A 23,018-nucleotide genomic window follows, 5' to 3' on the forward strand; every position below is an offset into this window, starting at 1 on the left:
TATTTTAAGTTAACTAACAAGTACAATTATTCAACTGTACGTGGTATATGGTTCTCCATGTACAGTTTAATAATTGTAGTGTCTTGTGTAGTATTTTAAATCATGAAAGTCTATATTGTACTAATTAATATTCTATTTTAAACAAAGGATGCAGCTGAATTACATTCCATCACATGGTAGTTTTCTTAGAATATAGTGATATAAGTGCATGACTTATAGAATGCTATACGTCAAGTAATTTACACGTAATTACCATAATTTTCACGTGCATGCGCATACCCCCCATACACACACACGCTTATTTTTTTTCTTCAACCATAAAATTTTACCAAGCAGAATTACTAAGATTTTTTCCCTAGTAATAATTTCACTTAATAATAAAATTGTTTTAGTAATTTGAACAAAGTGTAATTTTTTTGCTTGTAAAATAAAAATTTTTTTTTTCCTTTAAAATATATGACAAATATTTATGATCATTTTTTTAAAATTATTTTTTATGTGTAATATAATTTGTTTCAGTAAACTGGCTTGATGAAGAGTTATTCCTTTTTTTACAGTCTCTTGCACTTGCTTGCCAGGCACAAGATGGTGAAGCATTACGTGAGACTGAAGGACAGCTTTGGCCTTTTCTTAACAGTGAACAAAAACAAATTTTAAGGTGTCTTGTAGATACTGTTGCTGTTACTGATTGAAATCAACGTATTTTTTTAACATGCTGTGAAATTTTTTTCTGTTTTTTGTCCCTTTTTTTATTAATTTAAAAAAATCTGTTTTGATGATTAGAGCCATTAGATGATTAGAGCCACTATAAGTTAACAGCATACCTAGCTTTCACTGGCATTAAAGTTCTCAAACAACTGTGATAAATTGATGATTAAACTCTACAAAATCATTTGCACAATGAGGTGGTAAAAGTTCTTTCCATACATGTCTCCTATTGCTTAATATTACTCGCTTCCATGACAAATATTTTCAGTTGCATTCTTTTGTATCGATTGTTATCTTGTAGAACAAGCTTTTCTTGAAATTTTGTTGCACTTTTAGTGCTTTTTATTGGTTTTTCAAAAGTGATTTTTAGATAGTTGGGCATTAAAGTTTGCAACATTCCAAGGTTCATATACTGTAAAATGGATGTCATGTTAGGAGGCAGAAACACAATTTCTACATTTTCACACGAGTCATTTATTACATAAGAATGGCCAGTGGTGATATTTAAAAGTAACAAAACTTTAAAGCTAACGTTATTTTATTCGTAGGATCTTTTTATTGATGTTTGAGAGTAGGTTGTAAACCGATCTTCAAAAAGCAATATTGTTATTTGTGCTCTCCTGTTTCAGTTTAAATTACTGATGATTCTTGCTGATTGAATCCTTTGAGAACTGTAGGATTTTGACTGCAGTTTATGTCTTCTGCATTGGTTGGGAATTGCCTTTTGAGGTTTCTTCTTGTTAAAATCATGATTCGTTCTTTTGATGCCAGATTTTATCTTACATAAAATGCTTTTGTGGCATATGGCTTTCAAAATAAAGCTGTTACTTTATTAAATATCTTTTTTCCATAATATTCTTCATCTAAAATTTTAATAAATTAATATTTACATTTGTTAGTAGCTCTTGATGAATGCTTGCAGCTTTATTGTCACTTTTTAAAGTGGAAAAAAGCTAAGCCTTTCTTCTAGCTGCAAAGGTCTCAAATGAAATGCAGTTGTGATTGCACCTCCATCAAAGTCATTTTCTCACTTTGATGTCTTATAGATCATATTCAGTTAAAGATTAAAGGTGAAGACATGTGTTATTTCTTCTTATAACCATCACTCTGTTCCAAAGTTGTTAATGTTGAACACATATAGCTTTTATTCTTTCTCTTACATACTGTTACTTAATGGGTAAAAGTATTATAAAAATACTTAAAAATAAAGTTAAAAAATTTAACTGTACATTAGAAAATGCCCAGAAGGAAAAATATTTGACATACATACATATATTACAAAAGACCCAAAAGAAATAGTATGTAAAATAAACTTAAAAAATTTAACTGTACATTAGAAAATGCCCAGAAGGAAAAATATTTGACATACATACATATATTACAAAAGACCCAAAAGAAATAGTATGTAATAATGTGAGGAGGATTGTAACATGACCTTCTATCAGTGCTGTTGGAGTGTACTATTTTGTACAATATTTGGAGGGAAAGCCTTCTCCTCCCTGGTTTACCACTGTTTTAATGAAGAATATTGTAGTTTATTGAGCATGTGTACGACCTGTTAAACAAAACCTTGTTTAGTGATGACTATATTATTCCTAAGTTTTTTTTTTTAGATTGAGTTTTTGTATGTGATCTTCAGGTAAAATGGATCAAAAAGCCTCCTATATATTAAGCCTCCTATAAAGCCTCATATATATATATTTGACGTCATATATATTTTCTATATTTTTCTCGTCATATATATTTTCTATATTTTTCTCTTAGGAGGCTTTTTGATCCATTTTACCTGAAGATCACATAGAAAAACTCTAAGGAGGCTTTTTGATCCATTTTACCTGAAGATCACATAGAAAATCTCTATCTAAAAAAAATACTTAGGAATAAAATTGCATGTAACACTCTTATACTGTAACAAAAAATACATTGCACTAATTTTCAATTGCACTAATTTTCATGTCTTCATTAAAGAAGACAGCTTGCAAAAAAAAAAAGGAAGCCGAATTGAAAACTTCCGTTCTTTATTAAAATTAGTTAGAAACAATTAACATGTATAAACAAACTTAGCACATATATTTAAAAATTGAAAAGTTGGTTGCAGTGCTGCCATCTTCAGAACAAAAAACTGTTATACAAACACAACCACCAAGTAAACAGTGTATCAACTGCTCCAAATCATAATGCTTTATGTAGGATAAATACAAATACAAGATGTAATAATCAATATTGATAAGCATCATTAGATTTGTTGTGCCCCACTGCTATGAATAGTCTATAATTTTAAAAGAAATATTAAATACAGAGCTTTGATAACGACATTTTATCCCAGAGCGGAAACACATCAACACCAGTTTATGAAAATGGCTGAAAGATTGATGGTATAGATTTAAAAAATAATAAAAAATAACAAATTTAGTTTGATAAAAATTGATTTTATTTGATTTTTCACTGCCAAATGTAATAATTAAAAATATTATAAAATTATTATATTATATATTATTATTATATATATATTATATATTATTATATTATATATATTATTATTATATTATTTTTTCATAGTGTATTCATTTTAATTTAATTTATTAGCTTGATTAAACAATATGATTTTTGTTTATCTGATATTATTAATATAAAAATTGTATTATACCGCTACCCTATCAATTAATATAATATTAATACTAATGTAACTTTAATTTGTATACAGTTTATCAGTAATAAAAGATTATTTATTGCATTTTGAAATTTTCATTCTTTCCAACTTATTTTTTTGTTCCATCAAAAAAATAATATAATAATATTGTCTGTGAATTTTGATGTTCATTTTTATCTTCTTCGGTTGTTATTCTATGTTATGATTAAAGAAGGGAGGAGAGGATAGGATAAAAGGAGTAAGAGGCTGTGAACAGAATATTCAGTCTATTAATATGTAGTCCATCAAGCCCATACTTAAGAATTCAGGATAGTTTATTGGAATTTTCAGTAGTTTCACAATGAACTGTTAAAAGAAATAAGTAAAATATCAAAAGCAGAATAAAGAATGTTCATTTTTTTAGTTTTATGAAAGTATAATAGTTAAATGTATTATAGAAGGAAAGAAAAATAATTAAGTTAATGAAACTGATAATTTACAATATAGGCTGTAGCAGGTTGAGTTGTTAAAGAGATTAGATTAGAATAGAAAGTGCATGGTGATTTATATCAAAACTGCATTGTATCGAACTGATTTTTGTGAACTGTTTAACAGATGTGTCTTTGAGATGTAACAGATGTGAACTTTGTTACAGTCGAATAGAGGTGATATTCCTATGCGGTGTTTGATGGCAGAATTATTTATCGCTTTGCAACAATTTGGCTATTCAGAAAGTTCTTGACCTGATAAAGAAACAAAAGGATTTTTCAGAAATTTTAATGTTATTTTTTAACTTTATCATCTTGCAATTCAAAACATTTGGACCAATTACTTTCCAACTTTTTAATATCTTCAATATTATGTGATTTCCCCAACTCTGTAAATTAAGCAGTTAGTCCAACTTCAAGCAAGCCATTTCTTTAGGTTTGGGGAGAGAAGTAATTCACCGAGAGCCAAATCTGGTGAATACAGTGCGTTTTGAAGCATTGAAGTGTAGGTCATGGAGTTTTATACTGACCTGAGATGTGTGTACACACACATTATCATGGTGAAAGGTAATAGCCATCTTTTTGGCTAGATGTGGATGTTTAGTCTGAATCAGTAAAGTAGTGAAGTGTAATGCCCCCTAATGATGTCCTGCCTTTTTCCAGGTAGTCTATGAGCCATGAAGAATCTCAAAAACCATAGCCATGATGTTCATGCATATGGAACCATTTTTCCTTTCTTTGATGGACTTTCCTACACAATGTCTGGACACTGGTGTGAAATGGTGAAGCCAAGTTTCATCTCCTGTTATACAACATTAAGGAAGCTTAGCAGAATCTCTGTTAAGTAATTCTAAATCCTTGAGAAATGCTCAGGCGAATGTGTTTTTGGTCGATTATTAATGAACGCAGTACTTATAGAGTGGGTAAAAACATTGTATTCACAGTCTTTTGAAATGTTTACTATGACGGCAAGCTTATATCTTCAGTCAGCAATCATTTAATACAGCATTGAGGATTTTTGTGACGATTTCGTTGGTTGTAGCAGATTTTGGGCATCCTGACTGAATGGAGTTCAACTATATTTAAAATCTGCAGCCCAATTTGTTATCAAAACAAAGGAAGAATCCTTTAAAACAGATGTAACTATTTCAGTATATCTGTTGTGGTGAAACATTTTTAAAACAAATTACTTCATAACTTGGACTTCAATTTTATCCATGTTTAGAAAATGTCAAAAACTTGTTTGCTTTACTCAGTCACCACAAAACACAACTAAATGTATGATATCAAACTTCTCAGCATGTCAACTAAATGATAATACATAATATTTATTTTTTCCTACTTGCCTTATCTCTGTGTAACAGGCCAAAAATTTTCTGAATGATCCTGGTGTTTCTTTTTTTATAACTATTATGTGTTTTAAAATACTTCATAAATTTCCATGTACCAGTAAGACTTGCATTTTTTGAAAATGATTACGTTTGCTGTAAATCCCAGGCCCCGACTACGTCTTTCCTGGGCCCCCCTCAAGGACTGGGACCAAGTCCCAGTCCTTGAGGTCCCAGTCCGAGTCCCACATATATATATATATATATATATATATATATATATATATATATGTGGGGGCCATATTGATGGGACACATTTAAGTGCATTTATGGAGCATGTTGAACACAACGTTTATTACCTACTATGTGGAACTTATTGCCAAAGGATGGGAGTTTTGTACTGTGTTCAGTTTTTGAAGATTACATCCCTTAGATGGGGCAACACCTTAATGAGAACATTCTTTGACCCTAAAATCATGTTCAACATAGTGCTGGCCTTCAGTTCATTGATGGTAGTGAGCTTTGTGGTGTACATCTTTTTCTTTAGATAACCCCCATAGGAAATAGTCCGGTCGACTTAGATTGGGGGATCTGGATGGCCAATGGATACCACCGAATCCAGAGATGAGGCATCCCAGGAAGTGTCGTTGAAGGGTTGTCATTGACACTGCTGCAGTATGACTGCTGGTAACATTCTGCTGCATCCACATGTCCTTTAGACAAAGCTGTATCATTTCGGGAATGTAAAATGTTCGTAACATTGTGTTATACCGCTCAGCGGTGATAGTGACGGTGTCGTCATATTCGTTCTCAAAAAAATAGGGACCTATCACACCTTTGCACACCACACAGTAACTTTGGAACTGTGCAGTAGCGCTTCGTGCAACAGTTGTGGATTTTGTCTAACCCAGAATCTATAGTTTTGTTTATTGACATATCAACTGAGGTGAAAATGAGCTTCGTCGGACGCGATAAAGTTTTGCATCTTTGCTGATTAGCCGGTCACAAAATGTGGTTCGTTGAACCTTATCGTGGTCGAACAATTAATTCAACACCTGTAACTTGTATTGATTCAGTTGTAAGACCTTTTTAAGGATTCACCGCACACATGGTATGTGGAATATGCACTTGACGACACACTTGCCGAGTTGACTTCTTTGGTCTGTGTTCCATGGCATCGGACACACGTTCAATGTTTACTCACTATGACCTTGACGATCGAGGTCTTCCAGAGGACTGTTTTTTGTTCGCGTTTGCGCTCTTACAAAAGTTGTGAGCAGATCGCTGTATGTCCTTGCGGGATGGTGCTTCCCGTTTCTTAAAATGTTTGAAACGCTGTTGTGGTGTGATGATGGAACTTCCACTACTTAAGAACGCCTCCACAATGTACAAAATTTCAACGGCGGTCCGTATCACGATGACTCCCTGCCACAATGAAAGAAACATGCATCAGTAACTCCCATCCTTACACTTCCTGTTAAGTTATGTGAAAAACATGCATGACTGTTATTGTTTGCAGTATTCAAATTATAAATATGTCCCGACAATATGACCCACCCTTATATGAAATATACATGTAGTGTTAACGCGAATTGTTTATTTTAGATCAAATGAAATGACTTAGTCAACCTGGAATTGCTTCGAAAATAAAGGATGATGTATTAGCACAACAGAAGAAGATATACATATTCCAGCATTCAAAGGAATTATACGTATTTTGTTTCCTAATTCTAAATTCAGGAAAGAGGTGGTACAGTAGAAAAAGAGATAAGAAAAGAACATTTTGAATCAGTATATACTACACGAACGGAATGCAGAATGATTGACTTGGACGGTTTCGGAATATCCAGTATTCTGGTTATGGAATTTCCAGTAGATGTTATGAGTGATTGTAAGTTTGATCGGTACCTAGATTATTAAAAGTAAGATTATACTGAATTATACAATAACTTTATTTTAATATTAAACTTCCTACTATAAGGATTAGTTGCAATGGTGTTGCAATACTACAATACGTTGCAATACTACAATACAAAGTTAATATTAGCTTAAAATTCTTATATATAAATTAAAATTATTAGAATTAAAATTCTAACAATTTATGAATGAGTTTAGTACTTTCTCCTTCACTAATTGTCTACTACCGGTAACTCACCCAGCCACTTCTTGCATTCATGTACTATCCACATTGGAATGCTTATGACATCACGTCAAACACCGTTCAGCACGTGAGAACGCCGTGAGAATTATTGTCAGAGTCCTTACGTTTTCCCATAAATTCCTACTTTGGTAAAGTAATTCTTCTCATTGAAAATCTGTTTACTGTGTGCTAGGGGCAGTATTACAAAGGACGATTGTTAAACGGACCTGTTAGCCTTAGAAAAAGGATTTCGATTTATTTCAGTCCTCTACTGGATTCCTCCCATTGTATTTTCCAGAACCATTGTGGGTAATACTCCCATTGAAAATACCATGAACAAGACATTTTGGTTTGCTCAAAATACCCTAAGAAATTTTCTGCAAAATATTCTAAAAGAACTTAATTAGCAGTAATACCAATTCAGTAGTAAATTATTTAGTTTTTAGAATTGGAGGGAAAACTTTTGTATTTAGTGATCAGATAGAATTTCAACATTTCCACTATGTTGAAGTTAACATGCACAGATATATCCAGACACTTGAAAAATTCATAGACAAAACTGAAGAAATTTGAAAAGATTTTGTTTTGATAAAAGTAAGCAACACTTGTTAGAGTAAACCAGTAAACCAGGGTAATTGTTATTTTACTCAGAGAATTTCTTGTGTTATTCAGAAATGCAAGGAACATTTTTTTTAACACGGGTTAAACTGAAATTTCACAGTTTGTTATACCAGCATGTTCTTTGTTTAAAGCTTTTATGTTAGTAAAGACACTTGTTTTATTGGAACCTTGACACTACTGGATAATAGACTGTTATATGTGAAAACTAAAGTCATCTGAAAATTTACATAAATTGCTTTTTTCTTTTGGCGACCTAGTGTAGGTCTACTGATGTATTGTGGCTTCAGTACTTTCTTCTCAGCCTTGTTCAGTAGTCCAACTTAGCAAGCTAATGTATATATTAAATTGCTTTTATTTGGTATGCATACCTACATAACTCTGGGAGTAAGTAGTTAACAATGGAACTCATAACTTTTGGAGTAGTCATGTTGAAGTAACACAAGTGATTATTGTAAACAGAGTAACAGCATACTTAAGATGTTTATCCAGTAAAGGCAAAAATCACTGTAGGGTTTTGGTATTTACAAATTTCAATACTTTAAAATCTTACTAAATATCAAATACTGATCAGTCCTTCAAAAGAAAGATGTTTCCTTTATCAGAATGCTAGGATGTATTACATCAATAAACATAAAAACTCAAATTCGTCAAACCTACCTTTTAATATATTAATTTTTAATACTGAAAGATGGTGGAGAATGCCAGTAATTTACTAGTAAATCTTAAGCCTGAGAGATGACAGTTTTCATAGCAAACTGTATCTGGAAAGACACAGCAGAGTTCAACTGTTTTGCAGGAGTTAACAGTCAAGAGCACATGGAAAATAAATTTAAAATGTTTAAAGACAGAAAAATATTACTTCAAAATAAGTAATCAATTCTTCCATCGAATCAGTGAGCAGATCAACAAAAATACATTTTCTTTTAAATAGGCAATTTACAGATACAAGAATATATACAGAATACAAGAATAGAATATGACACTGCAAGCAATTATTTTGTTTTTATTTTTTCCTAACATTTTTTAGTTTTCAGTTAAATTTTGTTAAAAAATACAAAATTTAAAAATACAATGGACAAGATTCTGGGTATTTTCTTACGTAACAGATACGTAAAAACTCCAGTAAACAAACAAAGGTTTAAAATATTAAAAATGTGTGAAATATTAAATACTGAATATTAAAAATTAATATTTAGTTATTAACCATTAAATACTGTAGAGTGAGTATGCAAAATATTGTCTAAGGCCTTTTTACTAATCAAGAAGTGAAGGATTATTTTCAATGATAGATTGAAAATACTTGCAATGAGGGTAAGTCAAGATCTTTTCAGAAAAGAAAGGAAAACAATATTAAAGGGCGGAGAAGAGAGACTGACAGAACTTAGTAAGAACCTAATTGAAGACTGATTCTTTGTGCACATTATTCTACTATAAGTTATATTAAAGCATTCCTTTTGCAATTATCAAGATATGATTTTAATCTTTTGTTAAGATGTCTCATTGAAATAAATTTTGTAAATTTTATCACAACTGATTATAATACGGTGATCTGAAAATTCAATTTTATTTCAATGACAGAGCAAAACACATCTCTACAATTTAAATGATCATTATATTTTTAATTAACTATATTATTCAGTTAAAACATATACTTGTATTTATGAGCATACTATTGTTTTCATAACAGAATAGTAAAAAAACCCATCTCTACTAAACCAGACAATAAAACAAGTTACAATGTAACACAACACAATACCTTCAGCTTACAAGAAAGAGTGTTACAACACTCTTTATTGATAAAACACCAAATGAAAGAAAACATTTATTTATTTAACCAGATTAATTTTTTAAATAATTTTTGTTTTTCCAGATCCTGATTCTAGATACTCATTGAAAAAGTAAACAACTGTTTATGGCAGTGCTTCCCAATCGTTTTACCAGGCCCTTTTTTAGAATCAATTACAGTGACCAAGTTACTAGGCCAATCAATTAATAAGCCAAGTGTATTAGTAGTTACAGGGAGAGGGCACACATAGTAAGAAAATATAGAGATATCTAAGCCATTTGGTTATGTCTATCAAATGATTTTATTGTCTATCCAATGCAAACCATTTTGCATTCTACTTTGATTCTACTTTTTTTCTTAATCTTAATTTCATCCAGTTATTTATTTTATTTTCCTGGAGTAGCCATGGAGACCCTGGGAGATGCTCAGTAGCGCGAAGACATATTTCCTCATCGCTTCAGTAAAAACTGTTATTAGGTAACACTTCAAGCAATAGTAAGTAAATATGCATATGACTGCTGATTACTTATTTACTAAAGTTATTAATGCAGTAAAGAAAACAGTATAGAAACTTGTAAACTTTATATATTTATTGAAAGAAAATTTACTAAACAAAAAGTAAACATTTACAAATTTTTTAAATCTTCTTTGAATCCATAAATCGATCACTATTTGTATCACATCTATATATGTTTTACTACCACCTACAAACAGATTTTTATCATGATCTTTTAATTAGATTAACATTTTTTAAGGTACTCCTGTTTACTAAACATATAAAATTAAAAAAAAAAATTGCATTGCTATGAAAAGAAATTGTTAGATTAAAATAATGAATTAGAAAGTTCTTCAGCAACACCCACTCTAGTTCTAAATTTGCATTGTATGAAGTGTATATATGATTTGTATTGTAAGTAGGAAAGTTAAATTTCACTGCCAAATTTAATTTAAATTTAATTTAATTCTATATTTTTGCATCTACTATTTATTTAACCAGTGACAAAATAAAACCAGAAGTTCTTATTGAAGTTCTAACATTAAATTAAATTAAATAACATTAAATGTTTAATGTTATTAAGGATTATTCTATTAACCTAGATTATTGTAAAAGTCACTTTGAAGTGAATGAATAGTACAGATTTCAGACTCTTAGGAAGGAAGTGAAAATGTATCAATGCTTTTTGACCAAGAATCTGAGTCAATGACAGACTCAAGTTGAAACAATTAGCATCTGTCAATTATTATTGCAGTATAACACCAGAAGTGTAGAATTATTTGTAAAATTATCTCAAATTTAACAAAATGAGTGGTAATTGAGCACCTTCCCTATTTTGGCATAAATACAAAGAAAAAAGATTGGTCATTTTGTATATTATCTGTGATAAATTAAATTCGCTCAATTAATTTACAATTAAATTTAAGTTCACATTAATCATAACAAGGAAATTGTGGATGGTGATGAAACTCTGTCTAAATGAAATACAAAAAATACAATTTTTAATTATTAAAAAATATTGATGACCTTCTGTTTAGATTTATATGGGAAACTCTTATGTCAAGTTCTCGCAAAACAAAAAATTATCACTGCTCTGTATTACGCTATGATTTTAGAAGTTGAGTGAAATTACAACACATTAATAAGTGTGATATATTTATTTGTAGATATATGATAACCCTGTAAATAATAACGCTTAATACTGTCAAAAAACAGTACACGTAAAAAACAAATGTTAATGTTGACCAGAATTCACGTTCTTTCTGAAGACAATATAATAATATCTAAAGAAATTTAACTACAATAGTCTATATTAATTTTCATATGCAGGTATGTTTCAAATATTCATAAAATAAAATATTCATTAAGCTATCTTTCATTTTTTAATGTTCTAATAAATGGTATTTTATTATTTTAATCATTGAATTTAATGATTAAATTCAATTATTAATAAATTGAAATCTATTAATTAAAATTGCTTTTTTTTGCATCAAGCAAAGTTTTAATCGTAATAAGCTTCATTTTTCTAATTGTTTGTTCATCTAAATTACTACTTGAAACACCTCCTTTTCTAAAAAGATCATCTGAAGAAACATCTCCTTTCTTAGAACTCAAACCACCACGACCAGGTGAGCTACCATGACCAGTTGGGCCACCATATTCGCCAAGAGCAGCCAGGCCACCTAAATTATCTTGGTCAAACATTGCTGCCTTTTTATACTTCTCATCAAAAATGATACTCGCTAAAGATCTTTTATTTATTACATGAAAAAGATTAGTGGTGCGATTATACCTTGCAATGGTATAATAGAACATAACTAATAAGCGAGTTAAAAAAAAGCTTACGGCAGCAATAATACACAATGCGACTTGCAAAATGATATTTTCAGGACGCATAAGATTTTTAGTTAGTTGGCGTAAACTGTAGATATTCATTAATGCTGAAGAATAGGATTGAAATGCAGGATTTTGTATCAAATTGGGTATATAATGATGAAGAATTATACAAAAACAGAAAAAGATAACCAAAATAGTTAAAATAACTCCGATAATATAATGAACTGTTTGACTTAATAAATCAAATGTAGGAGAAAGAAACCAAAAAAATATTAATCTGATAAAAACAGTCGATGTAAACAGAGCGATAAGCACAGTCACCAAGTATTCACGAACCATTTGTTTATAAAGATTTAAAAATATGGGAGCAGATAAACTTTTTTTTATTGCCTCATTCGAAAATATATCAAATTTCAAATGTATAATAGTTAATAGTACGGCAGTAGAACCTAGAAAACATGCTATTAAACTTAGTACGTTTGAAACTTTTCGAAAAAAATTCTTTAACCCATATAATTGTAACAAATACATGGTACGTGCAATAAATATAATTAATACAATGATTATTAAAAAACATGCAGATGCACCCCAGAGACTCATATTGTACAGATGAAAGATTAATGAACGTATCTGTAACAATTAAAAAAAAAATGAATCCATTACTGAAAGTTGCTTTCATTTAAGAACTATATTATAATACTTAATTTGATTTTAAAAAATTATATGGTTTTTTTTTTGAAATTTAAATTTCCCTTTTTATGATTAAGTCACCAACATCGTAGGAAGGAAAATGGTAAAGAAGTTATACAGAATATGAAAAATGCAAAGTGTGACTCGGGTTTGTTATGTGGAATCTTCTTGATCAAGGACTGAGAAATGCTAAAGAGCATGTACCATGGAGGTCAAGCAACAGTTTTTTTTTATGTAGCAACTTCACCTGATGGAAATTTTACATGAAGCTCAGCTGATAAATTCTGCACCCTAGCGTGCTACACGGAGACAAAAGATATTATAGAGTTGGGCATGGCAGCACATGATAGCTAAAATCCCCCTCTCCAAACCTGCGATAATGTGTTGAAATCCGTTTACCAGTTTGTTCAGCTGTAGCTAATTTAGGACGCACCTCGTAGTGAACGACCAGTTTCTGTGACTGTCGAGAAACATCGAAAGGAGGTGGACGATTTGCTTCAAAGTGACCGGCAAATCATTCAGCAACGAATCGCTATTCAATTAGGTATATCTAAAGAACGAGTAGGCCATATTATAGGACAATTGGATTACCGTAAAATCTGTGCACAATGGGTACCGCGCAAACTCTCTGATTGCTCTCCGCAAGCTGAAGTTTGAGTCGTCTATTCGCCATCTGCCGGATTTGACTCTGTGCGACTTCCACTTCTTCCTTCATCACAAGAGGGATCTCAAAGGTAATCATTACACCACCGACGATGAGGTGGAGGAAGCTGTAGCCACTTGCATCCGAGAAAGACCACCAGAATTTTTCAGTGACGGAATACAAAAACACGTTGTAGCAGTGTAAACTGGGATAATATTGAAAAATAAATAGTGTATTTTGTAGCTAAGGTATTGTACTTTTATTCATTTTTATCTATTTTCACTCCCATGCTATGCATATATGTACAAAATTTATCAGCCGAGCCTCGTACTATCAACATCTGCACATAAAAGCAGTAAATAGAGAACAGTAAGATATATAAAGGAAAATTCTTAATTTTTATCACAGCAGGAATTGATATATAATCTTCAATATTTTTACTTCAATTTTTTTTACAGCAGAGTAAGCAAGAGCCTTAAAATTAAAATATGAAAATTTTTTATTTTTTTAATATGAAACACTTTTAGGAAGAAAGAATGCTATCCCAAATTTTTTCATTAACTCATGCAAGCAGAAATTTGTCTCTTAAGCGTGTTTAATTTTCAAGAGGATAATTCCTATGGTTTGGCATGTTGTACGAGCAAGATTTAGAAATTCTTTTATAAATCATGATTATAAAGATTATTATAATCTTTAGATTATAATATTATGATTTAGATTTTATGTTATTATGTGGTAGGTAGCATTAATAAATTAACATAACTGAAATTTTACTTGTCTCAACTACTATTCTGAAAGTACAGTCCTGAACCCTTGTTAATACCATGTGTTTTTACTTGATTTTGCAGGTAGAAAGCACTTAGAAAGTTCAAAATGTAGTTGGATAATGAGGTCAAGAGTATCAGTGTAGACAAAAGTGCTTCAATTTTATCAGTGCTATCAAAGTTTTATAGTGCTCAACAGAAGATCCATCCATAAGAATGATAAGTTAACTATTAAATTATTATTATACAACACTTATTTGAATTGTTCTTAATAACTTGGTTTCTCTGTGGTACGATTGACTTTTTTCGATTTTTACTTCCTTGTACAAAGTAAAAGAAGTACTGTGATTGCGAAAAATTTCGGTTTTCAGATTTCAATGGAAGTATCCATTTTGATTTAAGTTTTGGCATGACGTCTTTACGTCAATATATTAATAATTATTAACCTCTCATTGTAAAAAAAATGACGATGGATAATAATTCAATAGTTATTAATGAAATAAAATTTTATATACATTTCATTCTAAAAAAAGTGTGTATATGTAATTTAATTGGCGTACAAGGAATTCATGTAATGTCTACATCAGATTTTAGATCACAGTAATACATAGTAAGCAGTAAGTCATGTTAAGTACCACCATGTCAGAGAATTACTACAATAATAATGAAAAGGTTCCCAACAATGAGAGCAGAATTATTATCCAGATAAGTTCTCCAGACATTCTGTATGAAAATGTTTATTGTAATAATTGTAACGTGTACTGTAAATTAGCAGCTTCACCCATCTAAGTCATGTAATATGACTAAGAATATTATCTTACTTTCACATTTTGTTACAACATTAATCATGAAAGGTTGCTAATGACTTGATGGTAGGTGATGTCTATCAACAAATCCTACTTTTATGAGTCCTTTATGAGACTAGACTATGTGAGCAGTGCCTGTGTGTTGTCATTATGTAGCTGAATGGAAGAGGGAGAAAAGGTAAAAGGTAATTTTTCAACACATTAAAGAGGGGACTTTTCAGCTAAGGGAAGAAAATTCCAGATAGAAAAACCATGGAAAATCTTTTGTGTTTGAACCCCAAAGATCTATGGATAAACATTTGAATCAAAAGTTAATTTCCTACAATTACTTTCTTTCTTTCTTTTTAATTTTTACATAATATGTAATAACCTAAGACTAAATAATAATGAGTAAACTACACGATATGAGTACTGACGTTCCTCAGGGAATCATTCTTGAGAGATTATTTATATTAATTACAAAATCATGATTGTAAAATATTATCTTAAGCTGATGACACAGTTACAAGATGTTATAGAAATTCTTGGTTAGAAGTTTAAATATATTGGAAAAGCAACTTTCTAAATTTTTTGTTATCATTATGTATACCTACTGATTTTAATGTCACAATCAGCGATGAATTTATTCGAAGAAAATGTTACACACAAATAATTTAGGTATTACCATTGATCAATGTTTCAGATGAGATTGCGAAATTTGAAATAAAATTTATAAGTATGTATGGAATTTATTACAGTATTATTAGCTATGATATAATTGCATGAGGGAGGGGTCAGCTAAAACTAAAACTATAAATAACTACAAAAACTATATATAAAAAACTAGTAAAATTTTTAAAATAAAAGTTAAATAAAAATATCAAATTATCACTTAATTTATTCAAAAAATACTTATTAGAATCATCAGTCATTGTTACACAGGAGAATAGGCTCTAAAAATAATTTCATAAATCCATTCAATTATTCAGAATATTTAAAGAGATTGGAACAAGGACTCATAAATACACAGCTATGTATTATTTTAGTAAACTGTCTCATGAAACTAAAGTCTAATTTTTATCAACTTTAATAAAGGCTACACATCACAAAGATGAATACTTAAGACTATTTTCAGATATTATTATTTTATATCTTAAGTTTTTCTTTTCTATTTTTTGTATCTTTTTTTTCTATATATACGACAGAATGTGTACAGATGCCTTGGCATCTCTGCAGAGTACTGTTGACACAATGTCACTGTATCGAAAATCATTTCATTTAAGATAAAAGAAGGTCCTCTGGATCGGAAGTCTTCTTTCTTTTTCCTGTTTACCTTTAATAATACCTTAAGAATACTTAATTACCTTTAAGAATACTTCAGAGGATGAATGAGGATGATATGTATGGGTGTAAATGAAGTGTAGTCTTTCCTGAAATGTGTGGTTAATTGAAACCCAATCACCAAAGAACATTGGTATCCACGATCTAGTATTCAAAACCGTGTAAAAATAGCTGACTTTACTAGGACTTGAACACTGGAACTCTTGACTTCCAAATCAGCTGATTTGGGAGAACACGTTCACCACTAGACAAAGCCGATGGGTTGGATTGGAAGTCTAGTGTGGTATTACCATCACTCTGTAAAATAACTTAACATCACTCTGTAACCGTTATCAAAATCCATTAAAACTTTTGTAGGATGGGAATAATGGATCATTAAATGAAAATGTTAAAAGAGAGTGGAGGAAAATGTCACAGAAGAGTAGCATAAAAAATACTATTAATAGTAGTTAAAACAAAGATTATTGTAAAACAAGTATTACATGACACGATTCTATAAGAATAAAATGAAAACCGAATTGCCAGAAACAGAGTAATAGTATACAGATAATTGAATTAAAGCCTGTATTCTAACTTTTTATTTAAGGACTAACAATTTTTACTCAAGTGAAAATGATCACAGCTAATAAATTTAGCTGTATGAAGTAATTAACTTATGAACTGATAAATACAAGAAAATATTATTATATATATATATATATATAATATTATTATATTATATTATTCGGCTTACTGAAATTTATTTTTTGTTCAACAGTAATACTGACATTATACTGAGAAAGGAAATATGGCAAATGAGATGGGTACACATAGTATAATGATGAGTGTACAATAATTACATAATCATATCACATTGGTAAACATCACCACACTTTATAGAGTCTGCTATACAATTATATTAAGATGAATCTTTAGACTTACCTCAATTTTTGTAACATATGTCCCCGTTGCAAAATTCTCAGCTATAAAAACAACTGCAGAAAATGTATTTGTGTTAACATTATAAAGAACAAACTCGAAAAAAACTACTCTTGTTAATTCATCTAACCAACTTTCAGATCTGAGTTTGCTTATTTTCAAGATTGATTCTTCTTGAATATTACTCAGCAATGCGATATAACCTCCACCGTCATAGTGTTTGCCAGATTTTCCTTAAAGTAATCAGAATCTTAATTAAAAATGTTATTTTGTAATTTATTTAATTGCTTGTAATAATTAATAATCAATACACTTGGTGGTCTGATTGTTAGTTCATAAAAGAAAATTACAATTTTCAAAAAAACATTTTACTGTATACAGATAATAGATAATTATTATTGTATAATAGATAATTATTAGATAATAAAATTGATATTTTCAGAAAAATAAATAATCCTGTCTTTTCATTAAAAAAAATTCAAGTTAGTTTATTAAAAAATATACCAGGTAAATTATTTTGTAATTTTTTTGTACAGTAGCCTCCACAAACTTTTGCATTTACATTTAAAAAACAAAATATTAATACAAATAATAGGTAATAATAATAATAAATTATTATTTATTTAATAATAAATAAATTATTATTAAATAAATATAAGCGGGCCTGAATAACGGATTCCTACCATATTATGAAAATAATAGAAAATATAATAATTGAAGCATCCAGAAAGGGACAAAAAGGAGAATCCTTTTTGGTCAGATTTACATGAATGACCTACAATGAAGCCTCCAAAAACTCAGGAGGCCTTTATTTAAAAGACAGGGCGAGCAGTAAGGGGGCTTTTGTGCACCGAAATCTCAACTCTGATGCACTGCTGACTGCACCGTCAGATCCAGTATCTGATGGCAGCAACAGGAGATCCTCTGTGATCTACTGCAGAGAATCAGAAGAATCTGAGGACTCAGATATCTTGGAATTCGACATCGAAGCCTTCAGCAAGATGGAATAGAGAGATAGAATAATAATAGAGATAGATATAATAATAATAGATAGAATAATAAATAGAGATAGAATAGAGAGATGGAATAGAATATAGGATGCCTAAGGGCAAACCTTGGGAATTTGCTATCTAAACAAAACCAGGCAATTAGCTGTTAAATACCTTACTCTCTCTGGTCACCAAAGATGACTCAAGACAAATATTTAAATTTTAACAAGAAGATAAAATATAATTAGAATTTCTTCTGGAAATCTTTATCCTAATCTCAAAAAGAAAAAATGAACAAAACAAAGGTGGTGCACATCACATCTTTAGTAAATGAATATGAATGATGAAAATATGATTTCTTTGCATGGAAATATGAATTATTTTTATTATGAAAGAATCTGGATGAGGTAACCACAGGACTCTAAGTGATTCAGAAAGTGGCTTTGCAAATACTACAAGTATTTTACTTTTTAAGCCTACACAAAACTTTATGGATTCTTATTTTATAGCCCATAAAATGTTTAAGAAAAAACATTTTTCAAGACTAAATTTCAGACTAAATATCCATACTTGGGCCAAGAATTTGCTCTTTTACCACAGTAATGCACATATCTGTACACACACCTCAGGTTGTTGCTATTTCTGCAAAACTCCACAATCTACTGCTTCAAAATGCTTCCACATACTGGATTTGGCCTCTAGCATTAAAATTGTTGTTAAATTAGTGATTTAACGCATTTTGTAATCATAATTTGAGTTGATAGTGACTAAGGAGAGTTCTTGGGACTCACCAAGAATTCTAAGAGTTCTACTTTAGCAGCACATCTCACCATATTGAAGGATGCTTCTTCACAAACCTGACATGGGCCTTATCAAAATATGTGATCTATATTTATTATTTCAGACAGTTATTTCAAAAACATTTTATTTCTGTGGTTTTCATTTTTCAAAAGCTGCTTTTTTCTACTGATATTATTAGACTGCAATTTCAGGAACCAGGTTAGGACTCTCTGAATAAATTAATCCATTTTTACTAATTTATTTTATTAATTATTACACTTTTGTCTGATGGCACTAATCTCATCCGGTTTTACACATACCTGTGATAAAGCAGCCTCCCTCTTCATTTGTCAATTTTTTGTGCAACATTTGTGTACCTTCTGTTGATATGTTTATAACAGATAAGAAGGAGAAAGACTAGCACTGTCGATAAGTTCAGATGTGTATTTTTTCAATGAATTATGAATTATAATAATTCATTAATAGTAACTTACCGTTATAATTTATCTTCCCTTGTAATTAAAAATTACAAATGTTATACTTTAAAAAAAAAATTAGTTTTAATGTGCGATTGACCAATGTTAACAGGCAGAAGGATCAAATAAAGAAGAATTTACTGCATGATAATTTATTATCATAAAAAAAAATAAAAAGTACCAAACATTCCAATTGTGTTTGTTTCAGCTGCAGTAAAGTGAAACCAGTTTTCATATTCTTTCTCTTTTCTTGCATTAACTACGTCTTCAGGTTTCAGAAATTTCCAGCCAGGAGAGTAATGTGTAGTGTCTTCGGAATTTTCTAGTTGATCATTACATTCTCTGGCAAATTGATTAGACAGATTTAATGCTGAAGGAAAAAAACATGTACCTCCTAAAAAACATTTTGAAACCAATTATAAATCAACATAATGGAAATATAATTACTTTATATATATATATATATATATATATATATATATATATATATAATATAATACATTAGTATAATTAATTATATATACTTATAATTATGAACCATAAAAAAAATGTTAATCCTTTTTTTACATATTTTGTAACTTAATAGGCACTGTTTCTCCATTCCTCTTAATTCAGCAATAATCATTTAAAATTAAACATTTTTTAGCGCCTCAAACACGTAAAATATGAAGAAAGAAATTGTGTTTAAGTCAGTAAGCACTAGGCAATGGCATTAATCTCATTATTAATGAGATTATCTTTCACTTCAATTTTGTGTACTGTCCCAAAATTTTCCGAATTCGCATAACACTACATAGAAGTTTTCATTCAAAACAGTATCATTTGTAATTTTTTGATATATGTCTGTCTTCTACACATCAATTTGTTGTTTTAATCATTTAAGTTATGGAAATATGTGATAAGTAGGCTAATGTTGTGATTATAGGCTAGTTCAAAATTCAATTAGAAAAAACTGCATCTCTGAATGTAGTTCAACTTGCTTAGCGTTTTATCCTGTATAACGTCATCCCATCTCTGTGTGTAGCAATAACTGAATATGGTCACTATCCTTTTCGGAAACACCGTTTTTCAGAACACAGTTTTGAAAATAAATGAGAGTTAAGACTGAAGATTTAATAGAATTTACTTCCTGGACAACATTTTTAAACTGTTTAATATGTTTTACTTCTCTGTGGATGCTATATTGAGTGAGGACACAATTTTCTTCAACAAATTTTATTTTTGCGGTTAACTCCATTTATTTCTGTCACAACTTGAGTACCATCATAACAGAAGCCAACACACTGCTTCCAGACCAGTTCATTTTCTGCAAAGGAATCAATTAAGCTTTTTGAATATTTCATTGGCAGTAGTTCGTATTTATTCACCCAACATACCATGTAATAAAACACTGACAATCAAGCATCTAATAGAAGAGTGTACAAAAAGCACCAGACACAGATGATAAGACTGTACGCACAGAGGCTCCAAAAGCTCAGAGAACTGTGGCGAGAGCATCTGTATCAGCCGGCCCAAGCACAGCCTTAGACATTGAATCAAGTTCATCAGCCGCCGATAGTGCATCGCTTGCGAGTTTAGATTCAATTGCAACGATGCTCACAGCACCATTGAAGCTTTCATCACCTGATGTAAGCCGGCGAACGTCATTGGCATCAGAAAGAGAAGACGATGCCATGTCCGAAGCCTCAGACACACTGTCATAGGAAGTTGAGGCTGTTCGCAGAATGGCCTGACATAGCGAATGGCCAGCGAATCGTCGCTCCTGCAATGCGTAAGAGTCCCCAGCGTCCACCTTGGGAGGAGAGATTATGTAGGAAAGTCGATAAGCTGAGGAAAGAGATTAGTCGTTTGTCCAGTTTCTTAACATCTGCTAACCCCAGTAGAAGGATCCGATCGGTGGTGGAGTCGATAATCCGAACATATGAGAACCCGGAAAACACCCGGACACATGAAGTCCTGGATTTGTTAAAGCAACGATTGATGGTACTGTCATGTCGGCTGCGGCGGTATCGGCAGAGTAACATGCGCCGGGAACAAGCTCACTTGTTCCGTACCAATCAAAAGGAGCTGTATAAGCGGTTGCAGGTTTCACCTCAGCAACAACCTCAGGCGAACGCGTCCCCTACTAGTAAGGAGGTCTTGGGTTATTGGGGGCCCGCTTTGGTCGTGTTCCTCACAGCATAACAGTGGGGGGCAAGGTGGATTCGTGAGGAACGAAAACGAGTTGATAGAGTCCAGACAATGGTAGATCATTTAATCACTCTAGAAGATGTACAGGAGGCAATTAGGAAAGAGCAGCTAGTGATTGATAGCGTTATCTCTGTAACGGCAAAGAAGAGTCGGGGCAGCCTATATACTGGTTATATAGACTGCAGGAAGGCCTTTGACTCAGTTCCGCACTCCTGGTTGATAGAGGTCTTACGTCTCTACAAAGTCGATCCCGTTGTCGTTGAGTGCCTAAGTGTCGTTATGGGAAATAATAAATAAACAATAATAACAGTAAATGTTATTTAAAATAACAAAATTTTGTATTTTTTTATTTTTTTTTATTTTTCTGTTTGTCTGCATACCATCAGTGGTGTATATGCCACAATTTGAGAGCTGCTGATTCAAACATTCCTAGTTAAAGGTATTACTTATTTTCACAACAAATAAAAGTGCTCAATAAAAAACTATCTATTTTGAGAAAAGCAGTATGAAAAAACAGACCTAAATAAAGTGAACTGTAACAATCATTTAAAATAGCAGAGTACACTAAAATATTGCAACTAACAGAGCATCCAGCTCATTATAAATATCTAAGGCCCTAGAAATCTATCACAGCCCATATTACCTGCAAACTGATTACCAGGATTTGGTTTTTAGCCTATTAAAAACCAAAGTTTTAAAAAACCTGTATAAATATTAATTATAGTTCGAAGTTCATTCAGTTATGAGAAAGTTCACTGTTAAAAAGATATCTATTCTTCACGACGCATCATCAATTGCACCCTAAAATCATCATCATCAGTAATCTGCCTCTAAAATATATCCATCCCACCTGTGTTATGATCATTTCCTCAAAGAAAAATTAAACGAAGATCTATACAAAAATTGATGTAAAAGATCAGGAACAAATTATCAAATAATCTACTAATTTATGGTTAAGTACTATTTAATGAGCATACCCCAGACAGTTAGATATGGAGGGAAAAGTCAACATCAGTATATAAAAATGATGATTTTGTGAAATAGTCTAAGAATCAACAGTTACTAAAATAAAAATGAATTTGAAATGAATACTAATGAAAAAAAAAAAAATAAAAACAAAACCTCACGATCACTGAAAAAAATAAAAGAATAAATGATCCAAAAACTGTTCCCAAAATCTTCAATGATTATTTTATAAACTTTGTTACACATCTTTATTTTTAATTCAGTAAATGTGGCAATTTACTCCTCCACTCAAAAACATGATTAAGTGTACTTCTTTATTATTTATATGATGCCTCCATAAATTAAGTAATATCTGTTATCTTCTTTAAGTGATCGGGGTTATTGCACCAAAAATCTCAAATATGAGAGCTGGCTGAAATGTAATCTACTGGAACAGAATCTGAA

General features: G+C 30.9%; 1 protein-coding gene across 4 annotated transcripts in view; it reads left to right on the top strand.

Moving 5' to 3' along the window:
• Hap40 (Huntingtin-associated protein 40 kDa) overlaps positions 1–16,900 on the top strand; it is a 49,838-nt gene extending 32,938 nt beyond the window's left edge. For 2 of the 4 annotated variants that reach the window (XM_075370423.1, XM_075370426.1), the window contains exon 7: positions 520–2,736. In XM_075370423.1, the coding sequence (XP_075226538.1) occupies positions 520–692 (173 nt within the window). In that variant the 3' untranslated portion in view covers positions 693–2,736. Of the gene's footprint in view, positions 1–519; positions 2,737–14,213 lie in introns of those variants that run through there. The other 2 variants (XM_075370424.1, XM_075370425.1) reach the window with 2 other exon arrangements.
• Positions 16,901–23,018: the final 6,118 nt, after the last annotated feature.

Source organism: Lycorma delicatula, chromosome 7 (assembly GCF_047948215.1).
Source record: "Lycorma delicatula isolate Av1 chromosome 7, ASM4794821v1, whole genome shotgun sequence".
Taxonomy (NCBI): domain Eukaryota; kingdom Metazoa; phylum Arthropoda; class Insecta; order Hemiptera; family Fulgoridae; genus Lycorma; species Lycorma delicatula.